The sequence below is a fragment of the Micrasema longulum genome, unplaced genomic scaffold, assembly GCF_059751315.1.
Source record: "Micrasema longulum isolate JH-2025_06_02 unplaced genomic scaffold, ASM5975131v1 h1tg000210l, whole genome shotgun sequence".
Classification (NCBI taxonomy): domain Eukaryota; kingdom Metazoa; phylum Arthropoda; class Insecta; order Trichoptera; family Brachycentridae; genus Micrasema; species Micrasema longulum.
In genome coordinates this window covers 146,749-160,275 of record NW_028277415.1, presented here as the reverse complement: position 1 = coordinate 160,275, position 13,527 = coordinate 146,749, and the positions used below count along the sequence as shown (strand labels likewise).

At 31.3% G+C, this 13,527-nt stretch overlaps 1 protein-coding gene across 5 annotated transcripts in view; it reads right to left on the bottom strand.

Moving 5' to 3' along the window:
* Positions 1–1,924: 1,924 nt before the first annotated feature.
* LOC148283700 (angiotensin-converting enzyme-like) overlaps positions 1,925–13,527 on the bottom strand; it is a 63,735-nt gene continuing 52,132 nt past the window's right edge. For 3 of the 5 annotated variants that reach the window (XM_088243376.1, XM_088243381.1, XM_088243379.1), the window contains exons 7-13: positions 12,805–12,977; positions 10,253–10,377; positions 9,706–9,833; positions 8,039–8,253; positions 5,793–5,933; positions 4,429–4,604; positions 1,925–2,111 (exon numbers count right to left, since the gene is read on the bottom strand). In XM_088243376.1, coding sequence (XP_088099502.1) covers positions 2,038–2,111; positions 4,429–4,604; positions 5,793–5,933; positions 8,039–8,253; positions 9,706–9,833; positions 10,253–10,377; positions 12,805–12,977 — 1,032 coding nt within the window. In that variant the 3' untranslated portion in view covers positions 1,925–2,037. Of the gene's footprint in view, positions 2,112–4,428; positions 4,605–5,792; positions 5,934–8,038; positions 8,254–9,705; positions 9,834–10,252; positions 10,378–10,425; positions 10,551–12,804; positions 12,978–13,527 lie in introns of all 5 variants that reach the window. The other 2 variants (XM_088243378.1, XM_088243380.1) reach the window with 1 other exon arrangement.

Sequence of the window (13,527 nt, the reverse complement as noted above, 5' to 3'; positions counted from 1 at the left end):
AAAAACTCATTTTTGGACTAGACTATTTTTGAAAATTACTTCCTGAACTAGGCTGGGCAATTTATTCCAGTCTAAAACCACCCTGCTGGAAAGGAAGTTTTCCTTAGAATTGCGATGAAATTGGGGACTATAGAGCTTCCAGTTATGACCCCGTAAATTTGTGCTGGGGTTTAATTGATCCATCTTGTGCAGAGGGCAGTCTCGTGCATGAAACTTTATATCAAGTCTCTTTCGTCTTTCTTTTTAATGATATAAGTCCCAATACTTTTAATCTACCAAGATAGCAGAGGCGAGCCGTGATTTATAATATAGGTGATCTACAAAATATGTTCATTTATTTTTGACTATTTTTGCTGTGGTTATTCATAGGAAAATCAACTTAAATAACAATTATTATTAACCACGCGATATACGTAGCTTTATTCTACATTATTTGAATACAATACTTGCACAAAAGTTTATTAAAAAATACCACAATGACATTCAGCAGTAACTGTCAACACTGAGCACTGGCCGATTCCTTTTAAAAATGAATAAATACAAAAACTGCCACTGCAAACGCCACATGTCCTATGTGATACATTATAATATGTCAACGGTATCCTATCAAATAAAAATAGTCCCTCAGAAATAATGTTGAAAATACTAGTTTCTAAATAGAGAATCTTCAAATAATATTTGTAATTTGTAAGCTTGTTTGTACTAAAAAAGCTGACATGGGTTAAAGATGTAAAATAAAGTATACTTTTTTGTATGGAGAAATAAGCTGAGGTAATCGGCAAATTTCATCGTTCACTGAGAACGAGCTGGGCGCACTTCGAAGATGTAAACGGTGATGGTGATTTAAAATAAATAACGATGATTTTATTTATTTTCGCATCAACATATTTAGTAAAAGACATTGTTATCGAAAGTAAAATATAATGGTAAGCTGTGCATAATTGCTTATTTTGACGATTCACCCCTGCATGATAGGGCCGGCCCATCCTTTTGAATAATTTGGGAATTTTCACAGCACATCTTTGGAGTTTTTTCAGTACATCGATGTCTTTAGTGAATAAGGGACTTTATACTTGGTAGTCACAATCCAATAGAGGTCTTACATAGGTCTTGAATATTTTAAGAAATATCTCTGGAGTTTTGGAAATTTTCATTGAATCATGAATTTAATAACTTTTATCATTGAGATAAAAATAATGATTGGATTTATGAATATATTTTTTAATGAACTGTTAAATTTAAACCTGTGTATTCTGTAACATCCCCCAGCACTAAATATTTGCGATTTGTAAAATATCTATCATAATACGTTATACCTATTATGTAATGTGTTAAGAAAACTATTAAAAAAATGTTTTTTATTGAATTGAGAATATTTCAATATATCATTACAGGTGCAAAATGCAGATTTTTTTATTACTGTTTTTTTCTCTACTTTCTTTTTCAATTTTAACTTTTTTTTTAATTCCCCATTTTCCCGTCCCATACTTTCTTACATTTAAAGTTAAGATCAGCTTTATGTTATGTAGTTTTTTTTTGTTCCTATAATTTTATTGTTCTTAAGCGATACCCCTTTCTTAATGGGTCTAGCTAATTTATTGTTGCTCTGTACTTAATATGTGAGGGTGTTAGAAGCAAACCTATAAATATCCATTGAATGAGTTACTAAGATATTTGCGAAAAAGAATTGTGAGATTTCTAATTATGCTTCACCAATTCAATGGAAAATGCTAAATTCGCGGTATCAAGTAGTATAATTAAAATCTGTTTTTGCAAGATTTAGAGACGGTTTTGAATAATGAAATACAGCCTGCTACTAGTTGTTTTTTTACCATAATCGATAATTGTTTTATATGTTAATTGTCAACTACTATTTTAAATAAACGTTCATAAACTCATCAATCAAAATAAAATAAACAAAATATTTCAGTTAATTTTTGTTTTTATTTCACAAATGTACATTTTGAAAATTAGATTACAGGTTGTAATTTTTTTTATTGTCAAAAAACATACGTTACATTTTATAATTGTAATAAATTATTTGTTAAGATTGTCAACTGTTTTCCTTTGAGATGACTTGATGGCAGCTTTTTGCGTTTCAGTACAATACTCTGAAAAATCGAAAAATACAAATTTAAATTTAGAAAATAAGTACGATAGTTTTATAAACGTAAAAGAAAATAAAAAGCCATTTCACAAATTATAAATAATAACCTTAAATTATTAAGTAATAATTTATAAAGTACAAGCATGTTTTGAAATATGATGATAAATGTATTTATAGTATTTATGGTATATTCTATGGGTAATAACGACATTTAACATTACTATCAGAACTAGAATGTGTTAAGCGAAGACAAAACAAGGACAATAATTGATGTATTCAGTTTGCTGTAGAATAAATTCTACAGAACACTTCGATCTAAAACTTATCAATTCTGTTAAATCCCATACTGTATTAATCCTGTATTATGAAAATATCAACGTAATGCAGGAAAATCTATTCAAAAGAAATCCTAGTCGTGATAATAATTTTCAACACGAAAAACACATTTTTTCTCTTAGACAATTTGATAAATAATACATTTTGACTTTAGTTTGCTCGATTGGTTAAAAAAAGTAAATGGATTGCGACAGAGACGGGACACTAACGTTTTTATTCATTTTATTATAATAAATAACCACAAAGTTAGTGCTTCAAATACAAATTTGATGATATTATTAACATTTTTGAAACGTAAAATAACGTTAATGTTCCATCTCTGTTGCAATCGATTTCATTCATTTTTTCTTATGTAACTGAAAATGTAACACATTTTTTCACAGATTTACTATTAACAGACTAATGATGAGATTGACAAGGAATGTGTAAAGTGAAAGGTTTAGCATTATCTTTAAAACTAAGCCATTAATCATGGACACGCCTAATATATTTAACGATATTTTTATCTGAAATACTAGTAACGTATTCCTTATATACGTGGCTAAACTATTTTTTGATTTGTTACAAGTTACAACTAAATTGTTTAAATGACGTGGCATATACTAACTAAGTGATCCAAGTAGCAATGCAATGCCCTTTGCACTTTTTGGTTATCTCTATCAATTTATAACTACTGTTTAATTCAATAACTTTGCGATTCAGTTATTTTTATAATTCACTTATTCATTGTATATTTTAGTGAATTGTTTAATAGGTTGATGTCTCGAAACCGGTAGACATTTGAAAGTCGGTAAATGTCTATTTAATTATGTTTACTAACACTAGTTTTTTATTTATTTACAAAGGGAACTGCATCGGTTAGCCAAATTTTATCTAGATTATTTGTGAATATACTTTACGGTCTAAAGCAGTGGTGTCCAACCGAATTTGCACCAAGAGCTACTTTAAAGTCATTGCTATCTTCGCGGGTACCGCCTAGTTTAAGTTCAATATTAACTGCTCAAGGCTTGTTTTACTCTTCCTACATTATGCATTTTACTGACTGATATTTATGAATATACTTAATATTATGAATAAAAATAAAATTATTCAGTAAGGTAAAATAAAAGAAACTTTATAATAAAGCACATTCGTTTTATATTAAGAATATACAGAAAAATAAATTTAATGTGATATTTGACTATTTACATTTTTGGACAACTTCCTAAAATCCGGTTGCTCTGATGTGCATGCCAAAATCATGTTGTTTTTTACATGCTCGTCAGTCAACATGTTTCTGTATTTGTTTTTTGTTATTTTTAATTAAGAGAAAGCCCGTTCTCATAAAAAGGTTGACCCAAAAAACGTTTTGATAATAATTCACTAATTAGTCGAAAATTGCAACATAAACTTTGCGATTCGATATTAAGTATTCTTCTTTCCATTTTTTTGTTTGCGGGCGCCTAAAATATAGGTCGCAAGCTACCAGGCGCCCGCGAACTACCGGTGGGACTCCACTGGTCTAAAGGTAAGATAATCAAATTTTATGCTTTAAGCAAAAATACGTTTAAATAACTGTTTTTTTCTCAAATTATAAAAATATTTAAATAAAATTGATCTTGAAAGCTGGATTATCTGATTTTGTTACGACTTCCTGTAAGGTATTACTGGTTTTAATGCGTTTATTTTTTGTAATATTTTGTTACAGTACTTTTAAAGCACTTAATTTTATTTTAATTTTTATAATTACTGAATGAAATAAATTGTAAAAAATATTACAACTAAATAAAAAACTAAACAAACAAACAAACAAAGCGAAAATTTGCTGAATTACTGCAGTAAAAAACAGCCTTTAAATTCATTTGTTAGCGTCGAGCTTAATGGCATTTTATTTATTAGGTACTCACATTTAAAAAAAAAACCTTTGTTCATATAATTAAACGATAATTTTGTGTCTACGCTATTAACGATGCACGCTATATATTTTTAGGTGTTTTTTTACTTACGGACTTTGCTTGGCTCCCAACCAATATACTCTCCAGTTCTTTGGTTCTCCTGTTCTAGCCAATCCTTAAGAGGCTTGAAGTACTCCAAGATACCACCAGCATCCATGTTTCTCTGGCCAGTGATAACCTCCATGGCATCTTGCCAAGGGCGAGACGATCCCATCTGGAGCATCTTACTGAAATGAGAAAAGTCGTTTTATATTTATTAAACTTTACACAAAACAACTGTTTTACGCAAAATGTGATATAATTAAAATAACCGTATTATGTGACCAGTCTGACGAGCCCAAATCACCCCAATCTTGGGTAAACAGGGACAGAGTTTTTTTTTCAAATGATTGATTCAATCATTATCCGTAGAGAAATCTCTACGGATAATGATTGAATCTTATTTTAGTGAATAAACTCGAAAAAAGGCATGGAAAATATTTCTATATTTCTTAAATGAGTTTTTTTATGGTACTAAAAACACTTAAACCTATCCCTATCAACCCCAGATTACGGTAAGGTACATGCATTTAGTCGGGGTCTACGTTCAAGGTTATGTGTTTTGACGCTGCCTGGTTGACTTTCAATAAAAAAATAGTGACTAGATATTCAAGAATATAATATATTAGTGAATATCAACCAGCTGCTTTTTATCTAAACTCAACTGGACAGCTTCACAACACACTACTGCATTCCTTCAGTGCGTCTTAAACGTTTACCCCGACTTCAAATTTTTTTTGTACTGTAATCTAGTGTAAATAGTGAATAGGTTTTGGTGTACAAATGCTTCTTAAACCGTTTAATGTTCACCGTTCTGATCATGCTCATTAGAGGGTAAAAATGCTAATTATTATTTTTTTTTAAATGACAAAGTTTAAGTAAGTATTTCAATTTATAACTTACCTATGTGAAAATGTACAATTTTGTCTAATTAATGTTTATCCTACTTGCTGTGAATAAAATCACAGTAATATCTTGTTACTGATGTTCCAGTGATAGGGATATTTTTTTATTTATTAGTTTTATTTAATTTTACACTACGCCCAGGTAACATTTACAAAAATAATGCAGGTAAGTAATAATTTAAAAAATAAACAAAAAAAAAATTTTTAAGACTTGTGGAAACCAAAAAAGCATACTGCAATGCAAAATCAATAGTAAATAAATATCTTTGCGTCATAAAAAAGAGAAAACTATGGATATAATGCAACATTAATAGATAGGTATAAAAATATCCAATAAAAATAAAATAAAAATTAGTAAATACGTTAATCAGAAAAATTAAAAAACAAATTGGAAATCATATTTTCTTATTTTTTCCTTTTTAAATACAAAAAAATGGTATTAACAAAATAATATTACAATTAAAAACTTACGCCAATGCATTTCCTGCTTCCTTGCTCTGATAAATGTCACAATTGGTCAGTTTTTTAGTTTCATCTCCAGGAACGTATTCTCCCGCCTTCTCACAAAGGGCACGATGAAATTGGAATTGAATTACAAAACTGACGTAATATCTGGAATAAAAACATAATTGTTTTAGTACCCACCAACTTTACAAGGTTATTTTGTTAAAATATTCTCATCAAACAATGTTTCATAATCATTTTTGACTGTTTTCTGTTTTCTTCCGACCTCTCTACGTCCCTTAATCTTCCTCTTAATGACAAACTGAAGTATGACATATATAGCATCTCTCAATACGTGATAAAAATATGATATCTTACTGAACTCAACTGTAGTAAATAGTCCTCCATTCGTACTGGCTCTAAGTAATACTTCATCGCTGGTTATCATATCGGTCCAAAATATTCTCCACGTTCTACGGTGAATCCACATTTCAAATGCTTCAGGCGGTTTATAATATTGACTTTTAAGTTTACGCCTCTACACCGTACAGTAAGATAAATTATGCATAACATTTGACCATTCGCTGTCTCAGCTTAAAGTTTAAATTATCGTCACAAATAATATTTTTTATTTTGTTAAATTAATGTTGTTTGGGCTGCTTCTATTTTGCATTTTATATCGGTGTCAGGATATAGATTTCCAGAGACTATACTGCCTAAGTACCTAAACTGTTTCACTTTCTTAATATTGACACCCTTAAGTTAAAGATTTACATTTGGATGAGTTTCTCGGCTAAAAGCCATACGTTTAGTTTTGTTTCCAATAATATTTCTAGATATTTCTGGATCTCATGAAGCAGCTGTTGGAGGTCTTGTATATCATCTGCAATTAGAACAGTGTCATCTGCATATCTTAAACAACAGCTTTCCTGGCTTCGAAACATCCGCGCATGGGCCAGGATTAGAACTGTGGAGGAGCTGATTCGCACTGCTCAGGTAAGGGAAGCTTTCTCCCAAGTGGTCGTCAACGCCACGTCGTCGGAGGGAACCGACATGACACGTGAAGAAGAAGTATCATTTCCAAACATATAATTGACTTTAAATTACATTTGTGATAAAAAAAAGGCACGCCTTTTCAAATAAACCAATTATTTTTAAATTTTACAATCCATCGCGTGCGTTAACGCCATCTATCGACAAAAGCCTCATGCTTAATATTAATAATAGAAACGTCTACAAATACGAAAATTACAGTTTTCTACCGTTACTGGTAAAATAATATTCATTGTGAATGATGAATAATGCAACGTGTTCTATGGGGGTTCATTTTAGTTTTTAAAAGACGAAATTTCAAAACACATAACTCTTTTGCAATGCACAAACATGTTGTTAAAACTTAATGGAACTAATGAATTTTACATGATTTATTTAAATAATATTTTAAATAAGTACAAAGCATTTTAATTTTAAAAAATCAGGATTTAAAAACACATATCATCAAAAAGCACGTTGGTGTTGGTAGAAAATTAGTATTTAAAGTATTCATTCCAAGATACATTCTTTATAAGGTTACAGACCATTTTATCAAATAATTATCGTCACCCTAACTTGTAAAACTCGTAATTCCACAAATAGTAAAACATGATAATTTGGCGTTTTCTGTAAAACTTGTATATCCGTACCGTGTCGCATTATTTCTTTTTTTTTCATATCGAACAATAACTTCGCTTTGATTGGCAACTGAAGTTAAAATAGTTTTTATTCTCTCCTGGTGTCGACCTCGTGGTGTAATGGTCAGCGCGTTTGCCTATTATGCGAGAGGTCTCGGGTTCGATTCCTGACATGTTTGATATGAAATATTTATTTAAAAGAGTGTTTTCACACCAGAATATTTCATAGTCCCTAGAGTGGTACCTTAAGCGTAAGACTGATCATCCTACCTTCATGATACAAAAATGATCAAGATGCGATTGGTGTACCAATGCAGTACCCTATGCACCATTAGGTGCGGAAAGGGAATGATGATAGAAAAAAAAATAGTTTCGGATTTTCGAGTTTCACAAGTTAGGCCCACGTATATTTTTTTTGGTTCAGTGGTACTTAGATTATGTTTTCAAAATTTACATGAATTAAATTCATATATAGCGTCTGTTCGCATTACAAAATAAAATAAGACAAACAACGCTTATGCAAATCTATTTACGAAAGTCAGAATTCAGTGAGTAATTTGATTTTTATTGCGTTTTTTAACTATGAGAGTTACAAAATTTTACCTTGCATATTCTACATCAGCCGAGACGTGGTATTTGGCTGCTGCATCGAAATGGTCTTCTGTTCTGGTAACCGGTGGTTCGAGTCCCTGCAGGTCCTCCCGAAGCTTCCAGAAGTGGCAGTTATAGTTATCAGGAGTAGTTTCTCCCCTGAAGATGGCATATCTGTACGTATCCATCAAATAAGCGAATGGCAGAAAAACGATTTTCTCAATTCCCTGTAAAAATAAATAGTAGGGGCAAGAAGTGTCATTTGGTATTTTTTTTTATTTTCAAGTTTGATATTTGATTTCTTAGATTATGTTAAAAATGAGAAAACAAAAATAGTTTTTATTTTAGTTTTAACAATTTTAAAAAAATTAAAAAACTCAGTTCCAAATCTATTTCCCAAAAATATACGGTTTTGTCACAGGTACTGCTCATTTCAATCTTTAATAAACATTGCTTTATGTGTGTTACAATATTTTTAGTACAAATCATTTTAGTGTGCCTACTAAAACGATATATGTATTTTTACTTGGTTCACTGGCGCTAATACATTAAAATAGGCTTATAATAATAAAAATACATTTACAGTTTTATTACACTTCTATTTATAATTTTAATCATCACTGATTTCGGGTTTCGTCGTGGTCGATATTATCAAAACCGATCAATGTAGAAATTATAAATAAAAGAATATAAGTAAAATAAAACCATATCTGATTTTTTATTACTACGAGTATAATGAAAATGCCGTTCCACCAAGAAATGTCAGCAGAAAACTCAACCCATTAACATAGGGTTGATGACTGTAGCTGTGGGCATTAGAGATTGTACCTTTGGACAGTATTTGTATCTAAAGTCTTGAAAAAAAAGTTTTTCTTTTATTATTCTTCTTTTGTGCATTGTTTTATTTCTTTTGATTTTACGATAAACTGAACAGTTATTTTAACTTTATACTACAATAAATACATGAGATTAATAATTGTCTAATCTTTGTTTCGATATGGTATTGTTGGATGGGGTGGTGCATATGCCAATATATTAAACCCTATTAAAATAGTACAAAGATTAATTATTAAAGTAATGTTAAAGAAACCCTAAACATCCAATACGGAAAGTCCATATAAATTAATTAAAGTTCATACAGTAGACACTATTTATAAAATAAATTCCACTATTCAAATTTATAAAGAAGAAAAAATAAAACAATTTGAGATGGATACGTCACTCAGATACCAAAATAATATTTAAAATCCCTAAATTCCACACAAGTCATAGTCAAAATAGCTTTGTCTTCAAAGGTGTCAAAAATTACAATAATCTCCCCAATGAACTAAAAACTATGAAAACTAATATACATATAATTAAATTTTAATTAGGATAAATATATTATTATTTTCTGTTTTTATTTACATAAACTATGTTTTTGTTTTTTTCTCATGTACTCGTATATTCAAAATTATATAAACTCTAATAAATAAACAACTATAACAGTGTAAGTCTCTCTCCAAGCACAAGAGTTAGTCTCTTTTTTGGAAAGTTACAGTTATAACATGTACTAGATGTATAAAAGTAGATATGTAAAGAATAAAAATAAAACATGTATCATTTATGAAATTTTTCAATAAAAAAATACTATTATGAAAGAGAACTTTTACGATCGCGATAATTTATTGATGTTTTACCTTGCTGTAAAGATGATTAATTTCGCTTTGTGCATCATCCGCTTCTTCGGGAAGCAGACCAATTTTCCTCAAATGCTTTGGAGTAGAAACTGAAAGCGACATCACATCTCCAACAGCTTCATGAAAACCTAAACGATAAATTTAACTTGTTTAAATATCGTCAGTACTTACATTATGTAACGTTTTGCTATAGCAAAACATAATAACAACCAATACGATCTACATTGGTAGTATAAGCAGTAATAAGTTCAAGCTTAATTTAAGTATTTAATTTGAAGCAATTCACCCTTAACGTATTATAAAGTTTCTTCGAAATTCCACCCACCAAAGTTTTTAATTGAAGTATAATTTTTTTATCGAAAATACCCACTTCCTTGTTTATATTATTGTTATTATTTTTAGCTCCATAAGTATTGAATTACCATTAAAACTTCATATCAAACGACCATTCCCAATACCAAAGAATCAATATAAAATAGTTTCGACATCACAAAGCATACAGAGTTTTCCCAAACCATTAAATCATTTTCTTGCACTGAATTCAAACCTGGATTCGCTCCTTCTTTATAAATCGTGGGTTGATCTTTGTACTGCAGGAAATACTGGATATGCCCCATCTCATGATGCACCGTTTCAAAATCGATAGAGTTTACCACTGTACACTGTTTAATCCTTAAAAATAAAAAATACCATAAATATTAAGGTGAAAAAGTTCTTTACCTGGATTGGCACCTTCCCTATATACTCGTGGTTGATTTCGGTACTGCAAATAATATTCCACATGACCCATTTCGTGGTGAATAGTTTGAAATATGTCTAAATTGGTTTCAGCGCACATCTTAATCCTTTAAGGAATAGAAACGGCATTTACGATTTAATAATATCGCCACCCTAACTTGTAAAACTCGTAAGTCCAAAAATGGTCAAAAACGATGTGTTAAAGTTATACATCCGTACAATGATCCATTAAAAAAAATCTATTAAAAACGCTTCGCTACCATTCACTACCGAATTAAACAATGTTTCTGTTCTCCCCTGAGCAAAAGTAAGCATGAACTTGCGAGTTTTACGAGTTAGGCCGAAGATACCGCGTTTTTATAAACAGGTATTCGTTAAATCATATTGTAGTACTTGATATGGATAAACAACTGTACTTTTACTAACAATATTTTGAGTTCGTCAAAATGTTTGTTGACTAAGACTAGATTTCACCCCCTAGAGAGTTTCTTAAGACTAACATACTACAACAGAGATGGAAAACATTTTAAGAAATATAATATGAAAGGTTAGGTATTTACAGGGCTAATGACCTGTAAAATTCAGTATTTGTCTACAAGCCTTTGGACATACTTACAAACTAAATATATTGTTAATTAAACTAATTAGTTAAAGGCGAAGATACATCGTATGAAAATTATCTAAGTATTTTAAGGTAAAAATAATTCAGGCACATGAACCTCACCCGCATCAATAAAGGTTTCAGATTTTTAACTTCACAACAATCAACAGATGGAAGAATTGAAGAAATGTGTCTGCTCAAATAAATGCAGAATGGTGAATGTTACACAGTGTGTAATGTGGCCACTTAAACCAGCCAATTCCAGGTTGTCAGCCCAATACATGCCTAGACTTTCATATTTCCGTCTTTAAAATGTTCTCCAACTCTGTTGTAATATGCGAGTTTTTTAAACCCATAGTTTCAATCATAATTCACTTATTGAAAATCACCTTTAATGCAATACAGTCATTAAATCTTAATTTCAGTTATGTTGTAGTGTATTCATCAGAGTAATAAGCCGCTTCCGCCGTAGAGCTGCCCATATGGACAAAAAGGATTATCAATTACGAAGTTAACTATAGTTTACAGCAAAACCATGGGCCGTAGGTATTCAGGTCGAGAGTCGTAAGCGCAGTTACAAAAGCGTCTTTACACGTCTTTTTTCAAACTATACCAAAAATATGCAACGCTTTTGTTCTATGCAATAGAGCGCAATGGCGTTTTTACCGCTGAAGCGCATTATTACTCTGAGGTTTATTCACTGTCTATTCTGTGCACCATCGCTCGAGGAGTCACACCATCACCGTGTTGGCGGCCTCCGTGGTGTAGTGGTCAAGATGCTTGACTCACACACGGAAGGTTCCGGGTTCGATTCCCGGAGAGAACACAAAAAAATTAACTGTGTTTTTTCTCAGGCCTGGGTGTTCTGTGATGTAATTTACCACTGTAAATGGGCCTCCTGGCCTGTTGTGGTGCAAAAAAAAAGTGTAAACTGTTTAACTCCGTACTCCCATCCTTTATACTCAAATATTTTTTGCATAGGAAACTGAATATTTATTATTACACATAGAATTATAATAGTCCGGAAACCGAATACGCACATCAAACTGAAGCTGACAAAACTACTCACAAATAAGTAGTTTTCTGTTTTGGCCATTAGTTACTTTGTAGACGTCGCTTAGTACGCAACCGCCGATTTAAATTCAATTATGACGTGTTGTGCCCCTAAGTGTCGAAATACTGCTAGGATTAAAAGGGAATAGGGTGGGATCACATTTCATGTGTAAGTAGCGAATCCACAAATAATATTATTTTAGAATTCGATTATTTTACTGTCTGTCGGATTGTAAAATGAAACAAGGCGGACTTTTTGTCAGAATTGCCAGGGTAGTCTATTTTTTATGCGGCTTTCCTTTAATAAGCCTTAGTATAATATTAAACTGTATTAATTTTATTCAATTAATAAATGATTACTTAGTGATATTTTTTACGTTTGCCTTATAAAAGTACTTGTTTTTTTATTTAAAATATTTTTTGTGGTAAAACGAAACAAAAAATAATCTAATATTTGTGTTATGATAATATATTGTTCGCGCGCAGATGGAATGTCGTGCAGGGGAGAGGGGGCATTTGGAAATTTTCGGACGCAGTGCGATGTATGCTAACTTGATTCTACGCGCCTTCTGGTATATTATAATTCCATGTTATTACACATTGCTTAAATATTCTGTAGAGATTTACGACATCAAAATTATTGTTAGATTACAAGTTAGTATTTTAAATTCAATTAACTGCTGCATTCCGCAAGCGTCTTTATATACCTAAAATCTTCTCCATCGTAAAAGTCCCACGCAGAAGCGTGGCACACCAGGTCACGACCGTCAGTTGGTTTCTCAATTATCGAGTTCTGCCAGAACTTCGGGGGCATGGCGGTCAAGTTCAGGGATTGGAAGAATTCGTCAGCCATTTGGAACATCTTCAAGGCAGTGTAGTTCTAAAGATAAAACCAGCATTTTAATGATAACTTTAATAATAGGTGAGGATGCGCTAAGATATGACATTTGTGAATATTTAGGTGTTATATACTACTGTTAAGGGTTTTTTGATTTGACTAGACGCCGAATATTTACTCATTCAGTAGATCCCTACATGCCACCAATTAAAGAGCATTTCTGATACGGAAAATCTAGGAAAAAATAAAGCGTGTAAATTGGTTCAAGCAACTCTCGGTGAGAGTTGTATCGTACAATGTTTACAACTATTGGTTTAAACTTTTTAAAGACGGTGATTTTTCTATGATCGACAATCACTACCCATCGAAAGAATGACATTGTTAATTTGATGGAGCCGCTTGCTGACAATTCGGCATTAACGCAAAAATAACAAGCTGAGAATATTAGAAAATTCATTACTGCACCTCATACATTACAGCAGGATACTTGAATTTATATACCCAAAGATTTGAAAGACCAACGCAACGTGGCCACAAGAGAATAAGGGAAGATTGAAGATAGGACAAAACATACAATGTTTTATTAGGTGGA